The sequence below is a fragment of the Gossypium hirsutum genome, chromosome A07, assembly GCF_007990345.1.
Source record: "Gossypium hirsutum isolate 1008001.06 chromosome A07, Gossypium_hirsutum_v2.1, whole genome shotgun sequence".
In the NCBI taxonomy this organism is placed as follows: domain Eukaryota; kingdom Viridiplantae; phylum Streptophyta; class Magnoliopsida; order Malvales; family Malvaceae; genus Gossypium; species Gossypium hirsutum.
Window position 1 is genome coordinate 7,947,516 of NC_053430.1, and position 22,681 is coordinate 7,970,196.

Genomic DNA, 22,681 nt, shown 5'->3' on the forward strand with positions numbered 1-22,681 from the left:
AGCGTGTCCTGAGGCTCAACTCACCTCTCGCACTATGAGTTGATTTTTTTTTTGGAAAATACCTCAGCGCGTCCTGAGGCTCAACTCACCTCTCGCAATATAAGTTGATTTTTGAAACATACGAAAAAATTGACAATACCTCAGCGTGTCCCGAGGCTCAACTCACCTCTCGCAATATGAATTGAATTTTGAAATAAAACATCAGAATACCAGAACATGTCATCTGATGGAACTCATGTGACTTTTCAGCTATCATCACATCTTCTTGCTCTACTGGAGTACCTGTATATGTCATGCATGATGTTATCATGATATGCACATGTTTTTCGTAAATGATTTTATTCCTACATGATTATGCTATGTGTCTTAGGCATGTTTGTCGTATGCCCTTTTTCATCACGATTTTCGTGATGATCTGTATTCATTACTTCGGCTCCTGACTTTCTCCTTAGGCCCTGTACCCGTCCTTAATTTTCACGAGTAATCAATGTTTCTCAAATATCACTCTTTTGCCCTTGGTTGAGCTTTGTCCTTGCGTTGAGGCTCTTGTACTTATCAAATTCTTACCCGGGTAATGCTTAACATTTCTTTCGTTTAGAGTATGTCATTTCACTATTTATCATGTAAATGAATCACATAATGAGATGCGTGAAAATGGTTAGGTAGGGACAAAAGGATACCTCACATTTATTCAATATGTAGCAAACAAAGAAAGTTAACCAATGATAGTAAAAGAGTGTCATAAAGAGAAAAGGGATTGCATTCAACGAATACAAATGCTCTAGATATTCAAATGCGTGAACTCTTCCACGTTCCTCAATCAAGAATCTTTTCGAGCATGGCTTCTTGCGTAAAAGATTTCGAGCTTTCAGAAATGCTTCAAATACGGTAGTCTCACTATTTGACCCACCGTTCAAAACGCCTTGTTCTTTAAGCCTGGGTTTGCTTCATTAGAATGCCCTTTCGGGTTTCATCCTAATCTTTTGTGTTTAATCAAGACGCCCTTTTCGGGTTTTCACCTTGATCACCCTTTTTCTTTTTTCTTTTTTTATATATGCCCTTTTCGGGTTTTCATCTTGGTTTCCTTTTTCAAGCATAATATTTCTTTACAGCATCTAAATTTACTGGACTCGGTAACTCTTTCCCATCCATCTCGGTGAGGATCAAAGCTCCGCCCGAGAATGCCTTCTTTACGACGTATGGACCTTCCCAATTTGGCGCCCATTTTCCTCGGAAATCTTTTTGTATTGGGAGAATCTTCCTCAGCACGAGTTCTCCTTTGTGGAATTCTCTTGGTCGTACCTTCTTGTCATGGGCTGCGATCATTCTCTTCTGGTACATCTGTCCATGGCAGACTGCCTGCAGACATTTTTCTTCAATAAGGTTTAACTGGTCTTATCGAGCTCGAACCCATTCTGCTTCTTCTAGTTTTGATTCCATTAAGACTCGTAGAGAGGGAATCTCAACTTCGATGGGTAGCACAACTTCCATTCTATAGACCAGAGAGAAATGAGTTGCTCCCGTAGATGTCCGCACAGATGTACGATATGCATACAAAGCAAATGGTAGCTTCTCCTTCCAGTTTTTATATGTCTCGGTCATTTTTCCAATAATCTTTTTAATATTCTTATTGGCTGCTTCAACAGCTCCGTTCATCTTTGGGCAATAGGGTGAGGAGTTATGATGTTTTATTTGGAATTGCTCACACACTTCTTTCATCATCTTGTTGTTCAAATTCAAGGCGTTATCTGAGATGATTCTTTCAGGCAAACCATATCGACAAATGATTTCCTTTTTTAAAAATCTGCAAACTGCAGTCTTCGTCACATTGGCAAACGATGCGGCTTCTATCCATTTTGTGAAGTAATCAATGACCATAAAAATGAACCGGTGTCCATTGGAAGCTTTTGGAGAGATTTGCCCTATAACATCCATGCCCCACATAGAAAAAGGCCACGGAGAAGTCATGACGTGAAGGGGCAAATGGGCTACATGAATTTTATCACTATAAATTTGACATTTGTGGCATTTTCGTGCGAAATTAATGCAGTCACTTTCCATAGACAGCCAGTAATATTCGAGTCTTATAATCTTCCTGGCCATAGTAAAACCATTGGCATGTGTCCCGCAAATTCCTTCATGGACATCTTTAAGTATTTTTCTGGCTTCAACTGTATCCACGCATCTCAAGAGCACCTGATCTTTTCCTCTTTTGTATAGGATGTCCCCATCAAGAATAAATTCCGCTGCCATTCTTCTGATTGTTCTTCTGTCGTTCACATTTGCTTGCTCGGGATACCTTTGATTCTTGATGTATTCTAAGATATCATGGAACCATGGCTGCCCATCTGGCTCTTTCTCAATGCTGAAACAATGTGTAGGGACTTCATATATGCTCATTTGAAGAGGCATTATTTCTGTTTCTCTGTTTACTTTAAACATTGAAGCCAAAGTGGCCAGGGAATCAGCTAACTGGTTTTCTTCTCGTGGAAAGTAATTAAAAGTTATTTCTTTGAATTCTTTAATCAACCCTGCCACAAGATCACTGTATTTGACTAATTTTGAATCCCTCACTTCCAATCTCCACGGATTGATAAATCACTAATGTTGAGTCTCCGTATACCTCTAAAGTTTGGATGTTTCGTTCAATTGCTGCACGAAGTCCCATGATACTAGCTTCATATTCCGCTATGTTATTGGTACAGAAGAAATTCAGCCTGGCAGTAAACGGATAATGGTTCCGTTCTGGTGATACTAAGACTGCTCCAATCCCATGCCCCAATGCATTCGATGCACCATCAAAACTCATCTTCCATGACTTTTCTTTTGATGACTCACATTCTTTTTCTGTAATGCACATTAAGTCTTCATCTGGGAAATCAAATTTCAATGGCTCGTATTCCTCCGTTGTTTGAGTTGATAAGAAGTCAGCTATTGCGCTCCCTTTTATCGACTTTTGGCTCACATAGACAATATCATATTCTGATAGTAAGATCTGTCATCGTGCCATTCTTCTTGAGAGTGCAGGTGATTCCATCATGTACTTTATTGGGTCTAACTTTGAAATTAGCCATGTCGTATGATACAGCACATATTGCTTGAGTCTCCGAGCTACCCAAACCAGAGCGCAGCAGTATTTTTCTATGGACGAATACTTTGCCCCATATTCAGTAAACTTTTTGCTGAGGTAGTAGATCGCCTTTTCTTTCTTTCCTGACTCATCGTATTGCCCCAGTACGCAACCATTGAATTCTCAAACACAGTTAAATACAATATCAATGGTCTTCTCGGCATTATCTGTACTAGCACTGGAGGATTAGACAAATACTGTTTTATCTTGTCAAAAGCCAATTGGCACTCCTCGTTCCATTCTCCGGGATTATGTTTTCGAAGGAGTCGAAAGATTGGGTCGCATTGGTTGGTAAGTTGAGCGATAAATCAGGCGATGTAGTTTAATTTCCCTAAAAATCCTCTGACTTCCTTTTGCGTGCGCGGGGGTGGTAACTCTTGAATGGCTTTTATTTTATCTGGAAGAACTTCAATGCCTCTCTCGCTGACGATGAAGCCAAGCAATTTTCCTGAGGTAGCCCCAAACGTACATTTGGACGGATTGAGCTTTAGCTGGAACTTTCTCAGTCTGTCGAACAACTTCTTCAGGTTTGCTACATGCTCTTCTTCCCCTCGGGACTTAGCAATCATATCATAGACGTAGACCTCTATTTCTTTATGCATCATGTCATGGAATAACGTCACCATAGCCCTCTGATATGTTGCCCCAACATTCTTTAACCCAAATGGCATCACCTTGTAGCAGAATGTTCCCCACATTGTTACGAAGGTAGTTTTTTCCATATCCTCAAGGGCCATCTTGATCTGATTATACCCTGAGAATCCATCCATGAAAGAAAACAATGAATGTTTTGTTGTGTTATCCACCAACGTATCAATGTGTGGTAAGGGAAAATTATCTTTAGGACTTACTCGATTCAGGTCACGATAATCCATGCACATTCATACTTTGTCGTCTTTCTTTGGCACCGGGACTATGTTAGCCACCCATTCTGGATATTTGGAGGCTTGTAGGAAACCAGCATCAAATTGCTTCTTGACTTCCTCTTTTATCTTCAACAACATCTCAGGCCTCATCCGTCTTAGCTTTTGTTGAATGGGCTTGCATTCTGACTTTAATAGGAGCTTATGGACTACTACATCTTCATCCAATCCTGGCATGTCCTGATATGACCATGCGAATACATCTTTGTACTCGCGAAGCAAAGCAATCAAATTATGCCTGGTGCCCCCTGAAATAGAAGTCCCAATCTTCACTTCTTGCTTCCTTTCTTCAGTTCCCAGATTTATTGTTTCAACAGATTCTTGATGAGGCAAAATCTGTTTATCCTCTTGTTCCACCATTCTTAGCAAGTCAGGAGACGAGACATAGTCTTCAGCATTTTCTTCGGCTTCGAATTCTCCTAAACAAACAGCCTTCTCAAAATTGATTTCAGGACTCGTAACGGGATTGTTCGTGCAATTGATATCTGAGCACCTGAAAGTTGAATGGAAAAAGGAAACTATAGAGGGGCATCTAAGTATTGAAACCAACAAACTGAATGTTATGGTATGGCGTGAGGCAATTGTAAAGATAGGCTATGAAATGATTATGGAATTAGTGATGATGCGAAAAAATCGTGACAAAATGCATCTTTATTGATATTCATTTAAATGATAAAGAGTGAATGCAAACTCTTTCAAAAGAATTCTATTATATCTAAGGACATAACAGAATGTTAACGTTTGAGCATTACTCTGAAGACTTATAAACTACAAGAAGATCCTCGGCAGTCCAATTGTTCAACATGAAACCCGGGCGTATCTTTGAGATGTCTTTACTCGGGTCAACTCCTTTATCAATGACATTTATATTGATATTCTGAAAACCCTCTTCGATCATTATCATTGTGCTTTGTGCACTATACTGCCCTGGGTATATCATTCCCGCAGACGTAAATATTCTTGACAAAGGAGGAAATCCCATGGGCTCCCATTCTGGTTCTCGGCTTAGTGTTCTCGCAATCCTTCTTTCCTGATCTTTCTTCCACTGCTTTCTTCTTTGACGCATGTCCGGTTGGAACCCTAAACTGTATCTGGCCTTGTGGTGTACTGGCTTTAGAGCCCTGACTATTCCTTGCAGGTACCTTCCCAAACCTTTCCTTGCTCGGGCTCCCTTTCTTACAGTCAGTTTGACACCCATCCTAGTATTTCTTGACAATTTTGGCGCGAAAATTCTGTTTCCCTCAGCGACGAATGTGGCATTGATGAATTCAAGGGATCGGAAGGAACATTCTACTGCGTCTTTGCTTACTTCAAGGTATGGCGTGTCAGCAGAGATAGATGCGACAATGTCTTCTTCTCCCTCGACAGTGACCAAACAACCATCCATGATAAATTTTACCTTTTGATGGAGGGATGATGGGACTGCTCCAGCAGAATGGATCCAAGGTCTTTCCAAGAGACAATTATATGATGGTGTGATGTCCATGACTTGAAACTCAACATCGTATACGTAGGGACCCACTTCTAGAGGGATCTTGATTTTTCCCATAACTTCTCGTCTTGTTCCATCGAATGCACTTACTGTAGAATGGCAGGGCCTTAGATAGGACAAATCTATCGGAATCCTGGAAAGTGTAGCCAAAGGTATGACATTGAGTGCCGATCCATTGTCGATGTGCACGTTCGGTATTATATAGCCCTTACAATGGGTTGCGATATGCAATGCTTTCACTGAGCCTCTACCATTGGGTGGTATTTCATCATCACTAAAAGAAATAAAATTATCCGCATTCAAGTTTTTCAACGGATACATTGTTTGCCACATAAGCTTAATTTAACACTTTCAGCAGAGCGTTTCGGTGTGGTTCTGAATTCAACAGCAGAGATAATACCGAGATTCACGCTGGCTGCTTACTCAATTGTTCTACCACATTGTACTCACTGTGCTTGATAAATTTTAAGAATTCTTGTGCTTCCTCCTCGTCCACAGGCTTTTTAGCTTCTTGTTCAGGCACAGTTTCATGCTCCTCTTCGGTCACGTGCATCGGTGCTTTTCCTTTATGTTTCAAGTCACTGTTCTTCTTCACCTCCTTCGAATAACATCTTCCACTACGAGTGAAATGACCTACTTCCCCGACGTTTCCAGTCATGGCTTTGGGTTTTTCATCTTCAGGTGTGACGATATTAACGTCATATTTTCATGGTACTGCTTTATTGTCCTTGTAGGGGAAAGGAGATGGTACCTCGATTATCAATTTTGGTTTCACCGGCTCCTTCTTCGCGTCGTAATAAATTATTAACGGTCGGTCGGTGCTATACGGAAAACCTGACGATTGATGGTCAGAGGCGCATATTTTTCCTCTATCGGCCTCTTTGTCTTTATAAAAGATCTCAATCTTTTTATTATCCATCATGTTTTGAAGTACCCTTTTAAATTCCTCACATGACTGAATGTTGTGCCCTATGATTCCATGGAAACCGCAAAAACCTTGACCTTTTTCATTTCTTCCTTCGAATATTCTGTTAAGATGACAGAGCAACCCCTTTTTAGCTAGTACCTCCCAAATTTTCTGCAGAGGTGTTCTTATTTCAAAAACCCATCTTTTGCTTTGTCGTTTGTCCTCCTCTCCCACTGCGCTCACAGTCTCTTCAGCGTAGTGTGGGAATGGGTTCCCGGATGTACCGCCAGTGCCATCAAATCGCAGAATACCCGCATCGATGAGCCCTTGAACTCTCCTTTTGAAAGCTAGGCAGTTTTCCGTAGAGTGCCCATGGTTCCCGGCATGGTATGCACAACTAGCATTTGGGTCGTACCATTTCGGGTATGGAGGTTTAAGGGGTGCCATGTAATGGAGAGATATTAACTGCTTCTCCAGGAGTTTTGGATACAACTCCCCATACGACACAGGAATAGGGGTGAATTACTGTTTCTCGGGATTGGGCCTTGTTGGTCTTGATTCATTTCTGGGTTGGCTTTGAGCGGGTAGAGTGTTTTATGAGAATGTAGTGACGGGCCTTTGGTTGTTCATGGCGTATACGGGGTAGGAAGGAGGTGGTGCTGGGTAGTAAGGGGTCTGAGGAGGATAATAGAAATTCAGAGGAGGATAATTTCGAGGTCGGGGTTGGTTTGGATATGGGTTAGGGGCATAACGGCTTCCCATTCCCACCATTTGGGCTTTTGGTTCTTTCTTCTTCATGGGCGCTGCCCTTCTTGAACTTTCTTGACCTTCCATTCTACCGCTCTTGACGGCATTCTCTATAAGCTCATCGGATATTACAATATCTGTAAAGTCTTTCGTAGCACTTCCCACTAGTTTGTCATAAAACGGTGCTTTCAAAGTGTTGATGAAAAGAACGGTTATCTCCGTTTTTGTTAATGGGGGTTCCACTTGGGCTGAGACATCCCTCCATCTCTGCGCATACTGTCTAAAAGTTTCTGACGGCTTTTTCTCCATCATTTGCAAAGTCATCCGGTCTGGCACCATATCCGATACATGCTTGTATTGCTCACAGAATGCTGATGTCAAGTCCTTCCAAGATCGGATCCTTTCCCTACTAAACTGGTTGTACCACCGAAGAGTCGATCCTACTAGACTATTCTGAAAACAATGTATGAGTAGCTGGTCTTCATTCACGTAACCAGTCATTTTTCGACAAAACATGACAAGATGCGCCTTTGGACATCTTGTGCCATCGTATTTTTCGAAATCAGACACCTTGAACTTTGGAGGAAGAACTAGATCGGGTACCAAACTGAGTTCTTTGGCACTTAGTGCAGAGAAGGCTTCAGTACCCTCTATTGCTTTGAGTCTTTCCTCTAAGCTCCTATACTTCTCTTGAGCCTCATGATCGTCCGTTCTCAACCTGGCTATTTCCACTGGATCGTCCAAATCTGGAACAATTGGATTGGCAGGATTAGCCCCAGAATTTGATATGAATATTCCTTGCCCTAAATGAGTACGTGGCACCGGCCGTTGCTCTGGGTCTGTGGGTTTTCCTTGGGTGTACCCTCTTTGTGCTGCACGGGCGTGTGGTGGAGTGAATCCGGAGGGATAGAGCGGGTCTTGATTGTGATTAACTCTTGACCGAGATTCCTCGATGTCAGGGCTCTGCATGGGTCCGTTTCCTTTAACTAAAGCTGACATCATCTCCATCATCTTGGCCATTTGATCCTTCTGTTCGAGCGATTCTTCTCGTGATCTCACCATTAAGTCTCTCGTCTCTTGCTATGACCTAGCCAACTGCTCTTGTAATTCCTTTTGGATTATTTCCATTCTTTCAATCCTTTCATTGAATTCAGCCTCCATTGTTCTAGTTTGCCGACGCGTTCTATACGAGTGGCGTGGTTCCAGATTTGAAGTATTGCAACTGTGAATTGTACGTTTTAACCTCAGCAAATGAGTACGGGATATGCCATGAATGAATGAATAAATGCATGAATGCTTGAATGTCAAATGAATGTTAGTCATGAATGACATGTAAGGAATTGGTGTTGATTTCAAGATAGCCCCTATTTAGACATTTTATTCATCAAAAGAGTTCATTACAAAACATTTTGCCATTTTTGATTCAGCTATTACACAAACTTTCTAGCTATATCGCCATATTTCTTTATCCGCTCTAAGAATTCTGATATGCTCGATCGTTGGCTTGGTGGGAATTGGCAACTGAGATTTTCAGCTTCTTCCGATAATTGTACCACGTGCATGGCTACCCCATGAACTTCATTGATCAAATAGCTAAGTTGCCTTTCTTTTTCCTAGAGGCCCTCTTCGTAAGCACGAACGTCATACTGACTATCCTTTTCTTCCAAAGCCTTCAAGAGAGTATCTAACTGTTGTTGACGATCTTGCAGCATATCTTCTAACTCTCGTATCCTTTCTTTTAGTTCTTGAAGTTTAGATCGACTAGTCATCACGTTGGCAGACAAAACTTCATATTCGGCGTTCTTCTTCCTCAATTCTATCATAGCCCGCACAGCCTTTTCTTCCTCTTTCTTTGCTTTTCCTTTCCAAAATTCCATCCCTCCTTTAATGTTGCTTATCTCCTCTTTCCATTCTGCCGATGATTTGCCAGGCCCACTATTTTTTTTGTGCCTCTTAACTTTTTATTTTCCAGATGGAGGTCTCTTAAGTCATTTCTCACGACTTCAACTTCTTTTTGCACTTTCTCAGTTCTGGATCTTTCAATCTGAACGTCGATCTTAAATTGGTAGTTTTCCTCTTGAAGAGCACTAAGGTCCTGAGACATCTTAGCCTTTTCTCGTTCAAATTCTTGTCTTGCCATTTCTAGCTCAGAGGTATTTCTTCCGAGAAAGGATTCTAGACGGTGTAGTTCGTTGACGAGATTTGCTGACTGTTCGCTCGTTGCTTTCTCTATATATCGTAATCTTGGGTGAGGGTATCAGCGTATAGAGCCAATTCCATGAGATAAACTTTCTTCCAAGACTTTGCAGTGTCTCGGACCCTCTTCATATACCCTTCGCCTGCGAAAGCGAATTCGAATTGTGCCAATCCTCTAGTGGCGGGTATGAATTGTCGCAAAGAAAATTGCCTTTGGACTAATAGTGGGGCATATCCAACTCCTCCCCATAATCCGAGTAGTGGTACCCAATCTTGATCTCCGGCCTTGTATAGCAGAAACGAAGGGCGTATCCACGGTGCTCTCCACGTTATATCCTCAGCTCGAAGGTTCTGAAAAACTGAGACCCAATGCTGTTCAGTGACTTCCTTTGGCCATTCTTTCTTGAGATAAGCTTCCAACGGGGCAAATGTTTTTGAAAACATATGGAACGGAGTACGCTCTATTTTCCAAAAGTGACCCAAAATCCAGACATTTAGTAACTGCGCGCATCTGATAAAGCGTTCTTTCCCTATTTTCCTACAACTATTCAGGGATCTGAAGGTCTCGACTAGGATAGTCGGGACAGGGTTGATTCCTTATTTTAACCTTTCAAAGAAATCGACTACTACAACTTCAAGATGTCCGAGAACTTTCGGGAAAATGATCAAACTGTAAATGGCCAAAGCGAATAGATTTATCCTTTTCAACATGTCGGGATGGTTCGGAACCAAACCTCGTAGGGCAGACCATGGAATACAAATGGTTTCATTCTTCTTCTTTATCTGTTTTTCGGCCCATGCGTCAGTCATGTCTGTCAATCTCACCAACTTTTTCTTGAAGGTCATCGGCTTAGGTTCTTTCACATATATCTTATAGGGTTGTACATTATCGATACGAAGCAGAACAGCGTACTCTTCTATAGTCGGGGTCATGTCTTACTGGTTGAAAGTAAAACATTGGTAAGCCAGATCCCAAAATCTGACCATGGCTTGGATCAATCGTTCGTCTATGTTGACAGCAATCAAGTTGGCTATGTCCCCATACCTCTCAGTGAAGATACCCCTAGTGTCCGAGTCCCACTGATTTCAAACCCGAACCAAATCTTCAAGGTTATTCTGGCGAACATTCATAGTTACATGCTTGGGCAGATTGGCAATACATCCCTCCTGTAGACTATCCCCTTTTTCTTTCTGAGTTTTTAGAGACCAATCTCGGACTACGGCATTTTTCTCAGTTGTTTGTATAATTGACTCTTCCATTAGAAACCCGTTTTTTGGCAACTGATCTTTAGTAAACACCTTTCTAATATGATGCCTATAATGCATGATGAAAAACAATACGACAAAGACAAACAACCTTGATTAGTAGTTAAATACAGACAGAAAAAATATGGAAAATTTAACAAATCAAACTACCCAAATCTAATTTATTAAACAGACCCAATCCCCTTTGTATAGAAAGTGAAAATGCAAAAGGCAAGAGGCGTTCCTCCCGTGTACTTATTTTGGTGACTACTAAATGGACGGAGGTTCGGCATGGCTCTAGTTAGGTGGCTCGTATGGTTTATTATATGCGGTTTTGGTTCTAGATGGTACTCGAATTGTCCGTACTGTCATCTGCTAAGATTAGTACGAAGCCTCGGTCATAGCCCATCACAGACTCACGAGTTCAATTCGAGGGATTACATTTACTTATGCCTATGCGGAGGGACAAGTTAACTCACGAAAGCATAAGTCATATGTAACCCGAAAGTATTCACTAGCCTGTTCGGAGGGACGAGTTAACTCACGAAGGCGTAGCATTTACTTTCACTTAAACGGACGGGGCCCAGGTTGAGAGCTCATGTTATGCGAAATGCAAGTGCACGGTGCGTGGGGAGAAACTTGCAAACCTTTCATTTATTTTAAAACTACAAAACTAAAACCGTAAAACTTAAAGCTGAAAAACAAAAGATAAAACAAATTAGGAGATATGTATGTATGATTTTTTCGAAAACAAAACTTAAGGATCATGATTAAATATTAATTTGAACACGAAAATTTGAAAATTTTGACAACACGCGTTTAATTCAACTCGACTCTCAAAAATGGAAGTCCCCAGTGGAGTCGCCAGCCGTAGCGACGTAAAAATTTCTGCTTTCGGTCGCTAATTAAGGCGATTATTTGAAAATTTAAAAACTGACTTTTGATTTTATTAAAAAAGGGAGTCGCCACCGATCTTTTTTCTAGGTGTGATCGGACACCTAATAAATCATCCTTTTTAGAAAAGAAAACTTATTCTTGCACAAAAATTAAGGCCGAACTTAGGTCTACGTCAAAAGCCAGAGTAAAGTTGGGTTCGGGAGTCGGTTACGCGCGAGGAAGGTATTAGCACCCTTGCGACGCCCAAAATTGGTATCTTGTTAAACTCGTGTTGTCTTGATTTTCAAAAGTACGAATTCAATTTAACATTTACTCGTGATCCAATTGAAAAATGAGAATTTTTAGTTTTCGATTTTTTTTATTAGAAAAGGTGTCCCGTTTTTTAACACAAGCCGACAAATTTCACCCAACATAGCGATGAAATCGATAGCTTAATATTTAATCGGTACATTGCCTTATTTTTGAAATTAATTAAAACATGAGAAAAAATATTCCTAAGGTGAGAAATTAAAAATAGATAAAGGACGCAAAAAAAATGATATCATTAATGAAAAATATTAACATGGAATACTAGAATATTAGAATAACAATAATAATGATATTTACAAAAAGAAAAAAAATAAAAACAAATCATATACTAATAATAAAATAGGAAAAATGATATATTTGGTAATAATAATATAAAATAATAATATGTACAAAAAAATACATATATATATGCATGTAATAAAAGTATGTAATAATAATATTTACAATAAAAGAAAATATTAGGAAACGTACATAAAAAATATATACATAAAAAATTTACAACAATAATATAAAATAATGATATGTACAAATATATATATGTATATATATATGTACATATGTACGTAAAATATAAACTAATATAATAATAGTTATAATAATACTAGCAATAGGAATAATTTGTAACAATAATATATACACAATATGGTATTTTAAAAAAAATATAAATATATATATATGTATATATAATAATATTTAAGAATATATACATAAAATGATATAAAATACATACATGGAATAGTATGAGAAATATATAACTAATGGCATTAAAAATATATACATAATATATATATATAATGCATATAATATATATATATACGTATTAGAAATGATAAAAAAATTATTAACACATTACATAAGTAAATGAAATATGATAATAATACTAAAATAATTAATTTAAATTGTAAAGTAACTAAAAAGAATTAAATTGAACTAAAAACAAAATATTTGGGGCAAAATTGAAATAAAAATAAAAGGAAAGGACTATATTGAACATGCGCGGAAATAGTGGGGGGCTAAAACAACAAATATTCTTTCCCATCAAAATTCAGCACATCAGCGGGGACTAAATTGAAAATCGCGACAAATTTTGGGGCCAAATTAAAAAACGAATAATGACTTAATTGCAAAACAATAAAAAGCGGAAGGGTTAAAAGCGCAATTAGCCCTTCCTTAAAAAAACACGCAGATCCTAGGCGGGTCGGGTCGGGTCGGGTCGAACCGGTCCAAGTCAAAACGACGTCGTTTTGGGGCTTAAGTGTAGCCCCCAAAACGACGTCGTTTTGGTGGGCTATATAAGGCCTAAAATAACCATAAAAATCATTTGGTGAGAGGGAAAGAAAAAAAAAGAAGAGAGAGGGAAGAGTGAAGGGAGAGAGAAGGGAGGGGGAAGGGGAATTCGGCCAGGGGCCGGTCACCGGCCGACCGTCGGCCGCCGTCCGTCGCCGGCGCCTGCCACCGCACGCGGTGGCCGAAAAAGGTAAAAAAATTTTTTATATTTGTTTTGTATATATATTTTTATTATATTTTTTTATTATGATGTATATATATAGATTAATAGATTCGAAAAAGGGAAAAAAATAAAATAAAAATAAAAATAAGAGTAAAATAATAAAGAAGATAAAATCACCTTTAGGTATTTTTTTAGCTTTCGATTTCTGAGATTTTTGGTTTATATTCGACGCTATCCACTTTCTTTCTTAGTTTTAATCTGCTAATATTGATACAAAAATGAAGATAAATTCTTTGTATTGATCAAAATTCCCCCCTTTTACATGATTTTTGAATGGCTTTTTATAGCCATCTTTTACATGATTTTCCATTATTTCTTTTTCTATTTTGTAGGTGATGGTGGTAGACAATGGATATCAAAAATGGGAGGAAAAATGGGGCAAGTGGGAAAGTGGCTAGGTGGCTAGGGTTTCTTGGTTTTTTTTTTTGGGTTAGGTTTTTTTTTTAGGTTTAATGGGCTTTTGAATTGGGTTTAATATTAATTTGGGTTTTGTAATGGGTTTGGGTAGATGTAAATGGGTCATGGGTTAAGGGTTTTAGTGAGTTTAGAGGTTTTGTTGGGTTTTGATGAAATCCGGCTCGGGCAATTTGGGCTTCTACAAATAATATTAAGTGGAATTGACTTGGTTTGTGAATGACAGGAGAAATTAGTGAATTGTATAGTATACGAATGCTTTACCATATTTGGTAAGTTTACGTTCTAAGCCTATGAACTTACTAAGCTTTCACAAGCTTACTTGCATGTGATTGTCATGTATTGTAGATTAACGTGGAGTCGGAGGATCGGATCATCACCAAGAATCACACTATCCAAACGTTCTCCGGTAGTTTTTGGGTTATTATCTTTTGATTTATATGGCATGTATAAGTATTTAGTTGAATAAAGTTATAGATGGTTAAAGTATGTAAAAAGGATGGCATATGTGTATGAAACTTAGTTAATGGTTAAGTAGTAGTGTGTTAATATAAAATGCATATTATGGGGCATAAATTGGTTGGTTGGTTGTAATTTGTATATAATTGTGTTTAAGTGCAGGTAATGGATGAAAGGGTAAGAAAAGTGGCCTAAAACGGCCTATTTTCGTCCACATGGTTAGACACACGGGCATGTGTCTAGGCCGTGTGTGACACACGGTAGCCCCACGAGCGTGTGATATGACCGTGTGTGACACACGGTAGTCCCACGAGCGTGTGATATGACCGTGTGTCCTCTGCATCCTTAAATGTAAAGTCAGGATAGTACACGGACAAAAGACACTGCCGTGTGTCTTGGTTGTGTGAAGGACACAGGTTTCAAGCATGGTCATGCGTCAAAATCGTGTGAAAATGGCTTAAAAAGGTGAAAAATCAATTTACCACACGGCTTAGCCATATGGACGTGTGTCCAGGCCGTGTGCCCCTTTGATGCTTAAGAAATTGCAAGTTAGAATTGCCCACGGGCTGGCCACATGGCCATGGGAGCCACACGGGTTAGCCACACGAGCATGTACCCCTAACTTCAAGAAATTCTTTTTTAAAGTTTTCCAAAGTTACCGGTTTAGTTCCAAATCACTTCTAAAGCATGTATTGGGCCCCGTAGGCCCATATTTGGGACTTTATGGTGAAATTTGAAAAGTTTTGATTTGGAATGCAAATTTATTACTCAGTTTTGTACAAATGCTAATGTATAAGTTCGGTAATGCCTCGTAACCCTATTCCGATGACGGATACGGGTTAGGGGTGTTACATTGTTAGTATGACATTTTAAAATAAAAAAACTCTATTGGCAAGAATGTAATTAGAACAATGATATTTTAATGAATCTTAATTTAACAAAATAATTTTAACTATATAACAATTGGACTTGAGTTTAAAATTTAAAAATTAAATGAACTAAATTCTTAAAAATAAAAATATATGAATTAAATTCTAAATTTACAAAAAGTACAATGACTTATGGAATATTTTAACCTAAAAAAAGTCATACTCATAAATAACTTATGCCAACTACCCAACAAATGTTGATTGTAATGGTAGAACACTTTGTACTCTAAAAAAGAAAACTGAGTTCGAATATTAGCGATGAAATTATTAAAAGAACCAGCTACCAACTCCAACATAGCAATTAAAGTGGACGTAGAAAATACCAACAAGATTAATGAGGATCTTGCAATGAGAAATTAGCTGTCAAATACCAATCCGGAGCCAAGTAACTTCTCAGATGTTATCTCATTGATACGCTTTATCATCTCATCTGTCAAATAACTCTTCCCATCTCCAACTTTTCCCTTTCTCAAAAAATGGCGATTATCAACTATAATCTGTGTACTGAGCTTTAGTACACTCGATTTATTCACTCCCAAGTTGCTCAAATTCTCAAAACTACATAGTTTCACTATTTCTTCAACAACTCCTTTACTTTCTTCCTCTAACGAAAAAGGGTGACCAAGAAACTCACCTAATCTCTTAACAACAACAGAGGGCTCCCCCCTCAACTCTTCATACTTCAAGAACAATACCTGTTCTGGGGTTTCTAAGCTTGCTTTCCAATACCCTAAAACATGATCCCAATAAGGTCCATAATGGGATATCCCTTGGCAAAACAACTCAAATGCTTCCTCAAGTGAAATGGGAGCCAATTCTTTTGGCCTCAGCTTGTTCATGAAGAGCCATTTCGAAACAAGCACGTCTTTAGGGTCCCTGCAAATGTAAACGAACCTGCAACTTTGATTAACAGTCATGGAATTTGGTAACAAAGTGTAAGGGATATGAGTTGAAAGAAGACGTGGTGAAGGGAACCCATCAAGATCGTTTGGGCAAGCCTCCAAGAAAGGCAAGCAACCGTGAGGAACGGTGGTGAGCAAAGGGTGGTCGGCAAAACCGTAGCGGGTGCGGTTGATGGTAGCGAAAGTAAGTGCCTTGAGCCAAGTGGTGCCGGTTTTTGGGAAGCTGGCTAAGAAAATATCAGTGGATCGAGGCTTGAAGTGGCCTTGGACCCACATCAAACCTTTTAAAGCGGCATTAGGGGTTAGCCATACACCTTGGTATTGAACCAGATGTTCTGTCATCCAGCCTTTGCCTCTGGGAAGATTGGGGAGTATTTCTCTATATCTTTCATTGGTTTTTTGGACCAAATGTGAATCAATTTGGCCATTGTAGGTCTTGGAGATGGTGTCACAGTCAGGAGAGGGTAGAAAAGAATCCATGGGGGAAGAAATACAGGATGAATTAGAACACTAGTGATGATCGGGTTGGTGTATTTCTTTTTTTGTGGTTCTCAGTTGTCTATTTTCTTTCATCTCTACCTTATCTCTTGTTATAAAATTAAATTTGAAAATTAAACCTTCTAAAAAAATCGAAATTTTTAATCCCAAGTATTAATTATATATTAAAATCGTCAAAATAATATGTATTTCATGTTAATATTTTTGAATTTTTATGAATTTTATATACTTTTAATTTTAATTTTAATTTTTAATTTTTATAATTTTTAAATTATTATTTGTCAACGTGACATATAAGATAAATAATTACAATCTAAGTTATCAAGCCAATAAAATTAAAAATTAATATTTTAGTTATTATTTTTATTAATAAATTTATTTAACTCTTTTTTTAATAGTTAAAAGCTAAATTTTACTTAAAAATAAAAATTAAATTAACAAAAAATACAATGGTTGACTATGTCTATTTTCTTAATTGATTATATATTGCTTTTTTCGGAAAAAAAAAACAAAAATAACCACGTGTGTATGAGCAGAAGAAAATTTAAATGAAGTACACAAAATAATATGAGTGAAGTATTAAAATATGCATTTATAAAATTATTGCATAAACAATTTATATACTTTTATTATCTTCTATTCTCATTCTTTTTCTTTTTTTAAAATTCACTATTAGTCACTAAACTATAAGGATATTTTTATTTTGGTTATCTAACTTAAAAAAGTTACAATTTAATCACTGAACTATTCAAATGCTTCCATTTAAATTATTGAACTATTCAAAACTTTTTATTTAAGTCACTAAGCTGTTATGTGTTTTGTTTTAAAAAAAGCTCCACCAACAAGCTTCAAGCAACAATTCAACAATCAATACAGTGGATTAGTAACCATCGACGAGTAGAAGAACATACTTTATACCCAAGTAGATCTGATGGACAATGATGAAGATCAGAAAAAAAGTTGTTTGAATTTTGGTTTGCAAATATGTGACATCCAGAACTATTCTATGAAAAAAACTGAAGTGTAGAAGAGAAAGAGAAAAATAGCTTTCAATTGTTGTAGGCAGTGCGAACAGAAAAAGCCATATAACATCGTTCATTAGCAACCCGATGACTTACATGAAAACTTTTAAATAGCAATGATCAAATTGTAACGTTTTTTAGTTAAGTGATCAAAACGAAAATTTACCCATAATTTAGTTGTTGGAAGCGTAATAATAAAAATAACTCAAATATTAATTTTATTACACAAAAATAAAATATAATACAAACTCTCTTTTATTTTATTTTTTCTCTCTATGCTAGCTGCTGCTAGTTTTTCTTTCTATACTCGCAACACTATTTTTTTTCTCTCAAACTCACTATTTTTTTTCAGCACACACACATGAACTATACATACATATATATAGACATAGTCTAGTTACCTTAATGATTGCTTATCCCTTAAGTATATCATAAATGATAATACTTACCCAATTTGCAAAGTTGTATTCAATTTGAAAACCAAGTTGTATGAGGTAGAACCCAATTTGGATATGACTTCTTTAGTTGCAAATTTTGACCTTGAAAAGTTAGTTTGATTTCTAACACTCCCCCTCAAACCGAACTTTTCATTCCAAGCTTTTCTTTGAGTTTATAGAATATGTCTGCTTTCAATGGCTTCGTAAAAATATCCGCCAGTTGATCTTCTGTTTTGCAGTAAACTAACTCCACATTTTTTATTTTTCACTTGCTCTCGAATAAAATGATACTTTGTATCGATATGCTTGCTTCGACTATGAGACACTGGATTCTTTACAAGAGATATTGTGGACTTGTTGTCAACATAAATTGTAATTGGACCTTCTTGTATAATAGATAATTCACCTAAAATATTCTTCAACCAAATTGCTTGACATGTACAAGTTGCAACAGCCACGTATTCTGCTTCACATGTTGAAAGGGCTACTGCTTGTTTCTTTTTCGATGACCATGAAAATGCTGCAGAGCCAATATGGAATAAATATCCTGATGTGCTTTTACAATCATCCAAGTCACCACCATAATCACTATCTGAATAACCAACCAATTTTGAACTCTGTGAGTATGTATAAAATAAACCCTGATCTATCGTACCTTTGATGTATCTCAAAATTCTCTTTGCTGCAATCAAGTGATCTTGTTTTGGCTTCTCCATGTATCTGCTAACTATTCCCACTGCGTACATGATGTCTGGCCACGTGATAGTCAAGTACCTTAAACTTCCAATGATACTTTTAAACAATGTTGGATTTACTGGCTCTCTAGATGAATCAACACTTAATATCGTGCCTGGTTCTGCTGGCGTGGCTACTGGCTTACAATCTTTCATATTGAATTTTCTTAAAATTTGTTCTGCATACTTCTTTTGAGACACGAATGTGCCATCTTTCGTTTGTTTCACACTGACTCCAAGAAAGTATGACATTTCACCTATATTTGTCATTTCAAATTCTTTAGTCATAGCTTTCTTAAAGTCATTGAACATACCTGGATTGTTTCCCGTGAAAATCATATCATCCGAATATAAAAAAAAAATCATATCATCCACATATAAGCAAACGATCATGATGTCACCAACTTCATTTTTCTTCGTATATAGAGCATGCTCGTATAGGCTTTTTATGAACCCATTCTTCTGAAAGTATTCATTTATTCTTGTGTTCCATGCTCTTGGAGCCTGCTTCAGTCCATATAAAGCTTTTTTCAAGTGATAAACTTTGTCTTGTTGTCCTTGTTTGCTATATCCAGGTGGTTGTTCAATGTAGACTTCTTCTTCCAAGTAGCCATTAAGGAATGCTAACTTCATGTCCATCTGATAAATTTTACATTTATTTTGTGCTACAATTGCCATGAGAAGCCTTATAGTATCAATTCTGGCTACTGGAGCAAATACTTCATCACAGTCTACACCATATATTTGCTTGTAGCCTTTTGCAACTAGTCTTGCTTTGTATTTCTCCACTTTTCCTTCTTTGTTGGGATTCGTCTTGTATACTCATTTGACTCCAATTGGACTATGTTCTTTTGGTAGACTTGTTAGCTCCCATGTGTCATTTCTTCTTATTGCTACAATTTCTTCATCCATTGCCTTCTTCCATCTGATGTCTTTAATTGCATCTTCATATATTATTAGACCATATTCTGTCATTAAATAGAATGATGAATAACCGAGTATTGTTTCTATGGGTTCTGTAACCTCATAAATATCGTGTAAACTATGCGTTCTTGCAGGTGCTTCCTCTGAGTTGTTGGTATTGCTGGTGGTTGGTGATGATGATGTTGTAGGAGTTGTTGCAACAGGACTTGGAGGAAGGCTTTGATCGTTGCCTTGTTCTTGATTAATGAAGTCGTCGTCTTTGTCATCACTAAAAAATAATCCTTCAATTTTCTTCTCTTTTTCACTCTATCTCGAGTAATCAGCTTCATCGAATTCAACATCTCTTGAAATAATAACTTTCTTGGTGAGGGGGTTGTATAACCTATATGCCTTGCTTCTCTTTTCATAACCAATGAAAATACATTTTAGTCCTTTATCGTCAAGCTTCTTTCTCGTCTAGTCAAGAACATGAGCATATGCGATGCATCCAAAAATCTTGAGATGTCCGACTCCTGGCTTTTTATTGCTCCAAGCTTCGTTTGGCGTTTTATATTTCACACTTTTTGTTGGACACCAGTTCAACAAATAAACAGCACATTGAATAGCTTCAGCCCAGAAAGTTCTTGGTAAATGCTTGCTTTTAACCATACTTCTTGCCATATCAAGAATAGTGCGGTTCTTTCTTTCAGCGACTCCATTTTGTTGTGGTGTGTACGCAGTTGTCAACTGGTGAATAATTATGTGTTCTTTACAGAAGCTTTCAAATAGCTTTGAAGTATACTCACCACCTCTATCAGTTCTGAGTATCTTAATGAAATGTTCACTCTATTTTTCTACCATGGCTTTGAACTCGATAAACTTGTCAAATGCTTCAGATTTTATTTTAAGAAGATATATCCAACTTTTTCTACTAAAATCATCAATAAAAGTAACATAGTATCTGTTTCCACAAGTGATGATATATCAAAAGGACCTGCTATGTCAGAGTGCACAATCTCCAATGGTCTCCTGGCTTGTCGAGTTCTTCCCGTTTCAGAACTCTGTCTGTGTTGTTTTCCTTTAATGCAAACTTCACACAGTTGATCAGGAGGATTAATTTCTGGCAACCCATTCACCATATTTTCTTTTGACAATAGCTTTAGACCGAAAAATCCAAGATGCCTGAACCTTAAATGCCACAACCATGAATTATCTTTAATTGCATTCTTCATACATTTCACCTCTCCAAATTCAATGTCAATAGTAAATAGACGGTTATACGTCATATCAACTTGGGCAATTAATTCACCACTCTTATTTTTTAAGGCGAGCATGGAATCCTTCATATGTACTTCATATCCTTTTTTTAAAAGTTGTCTAAGGCTGATAATGTTGCTTTTCAAAGCTGGTACGTAATAAACATCTGAAATGAACTTCTTTTCTCCATTCTTTTGTGGAATAGTGATTTTTCCCGTGGCATGCGATTCATATCCAAACGTTACTTGTCCATGAATATTCCCATCTAACTCTGAAAATAAGTCTTTTAGGCCACACATGTGATTGCTAGCGCAATTATCAAGATACCAAATATTTTTTCTTGATTTTTCACTTTCTTTATAGGTGAGAAATACACTAGATTCCACATTTTCTTCTTCTTTAGCTGTTGCTACATGATTTCTCTCCTCAATCTTTGGATTTGATCTACACTGGTAACTACAATGGCCATATTTATTGCAATTATAACATTGTACCTGAGATTTATTTCCTTGTTGAAATCTACCTCTGCCTTCATCTCGGCCTCGAGCTCCTTGTCCACGACTTGATGTTTGATATTCGTCACTTATGTGGACTTTACCATGTGATTGATTGCCTCGTCCACCTCTATTTCTGCCTCTATATCCTCCACGATTGCTCGTACCTTGTCCAAAGTTATCCCTAGCTCCACTTTTGTTGAAGGACAACTTACTTTGCAAGACTTGCTCCGGATTTCCAATATCATCATTTTGCTTCATTTTATGCTCATGGGCTTAGAGGGAACCCACAAGTTCGTCGATTGATATTTGTGATAAATCTTTTGACTCTTCAATGGCAACCACCACATAATCAAATTTGCGTGTCAATGACCGCAAATTTTTTTCCATTACTCTGACATCATCAAGTGTTTCTCCATTCCTTTTTATTTCATTTACCACTGATTTCACTCGAATGACATAATTATCAACGTTTTTCTGAAGGTTTCATTTTTAATGTCTCAAATTCGGCTCTAAGGGTTTGTAAACGTACCTTTTTAGCCTTTTCCGCTCCTTAAAGGGATTTTTGCAAAATTCCCCATGCTTCATTTGATGTCTTCGCATCTGAAATTTTTTCAAAGGTTGATTCATCAACGCCTTGAAAAATAAAGAATAGCGCCTCTTATCCTTTTTACGAGCCTCTTTCAATACTTTTTTTTATTTGTCAAAGCCGCTTCAGCAGCTGCATTTTCAAGCTCGACATATCCTTCTTCGACAACGTCCCAACGATCTTGAGTACAGAGTAAAGCCTTCATCTAGATGCTGCAGTTGCCATAATTTGTCTTTGTTAATTTTGGGATCTGCAGTTAAATCATGTTTGCCATTGTGACATCAACACGAACCTAGCTCGGATACCACTTGTTGGAAGCGTAATAATAAAAATAACTCAAATACGAATTTTATTACACACAAATAAAATACAATGCAAACTCTATTTTATTTTATTTTTTTTCTCTCTATACTAGCTGCTGCTAGTTTTTCTTTCTATACTCACAACACTTCTTTTTTTTTCTCTCAAACTCACTAATTTTTTTCAGCACACACACATGAACTATACATACATATATATAGACATAGTCTAGTTACCTTAATGATTGCTTATCCCTTAAATGATAATGCTTATCCAATTTGCAAAGTTGTATTCAATTTGAAAACCAAATTGTATGAGGTAGAACCCAATTTGGATATGACTTCTTTAGTTGCAAATTTTGACCTTGAAAAATTGTTTGATTTCAAA

General features: G+C 37.4%; 2 protein-coding genes across 2 annotated transcripts; both read right to left on the minus strand.

Moving 5' to 3' along the window:
* Positions 1-15,219: 15,219 nt before the first annotated feature.
* LOC107926622 (flavonol 3-sulfotransferase) lies at positions 15,220-16,708 on the minus strand. The gene has a single exon (XM_016857516.2). The coding sequence runs from the start codon at positions 16,538-16,540 to the stop codon at positions 15,515-15,517; it is 1,026 nt and encodes a 341-aa protein (XP_016713005.2). The 5' UTR covers positions 16,541-16,708; the 3' UTR covers positions 15,220-15,514.
* A 1,064-nt stretch (positions 16,709-17,772) lies between these two features.
* LOC107926646 (uncharacterized mitochondrial protein AtMg00810-like) lies at positions 17,773-20,254 on the minus strand. The gene has a single exon (XM_016857544.2). The coding sequence runs from the start codon at positions 19,427-19,429 to the stop codon at positions 18,191-18,193; it is 1,239 nt and encodes a 412-aa protein (XP_016713033.2). The 5' UTR covers positions 19,430-20,254; the 3' UTR covers positions 17,773-18,190.
* Between the last annotated feature and the right edge of the window lie 2,427 nt (positions 20,255-22,681).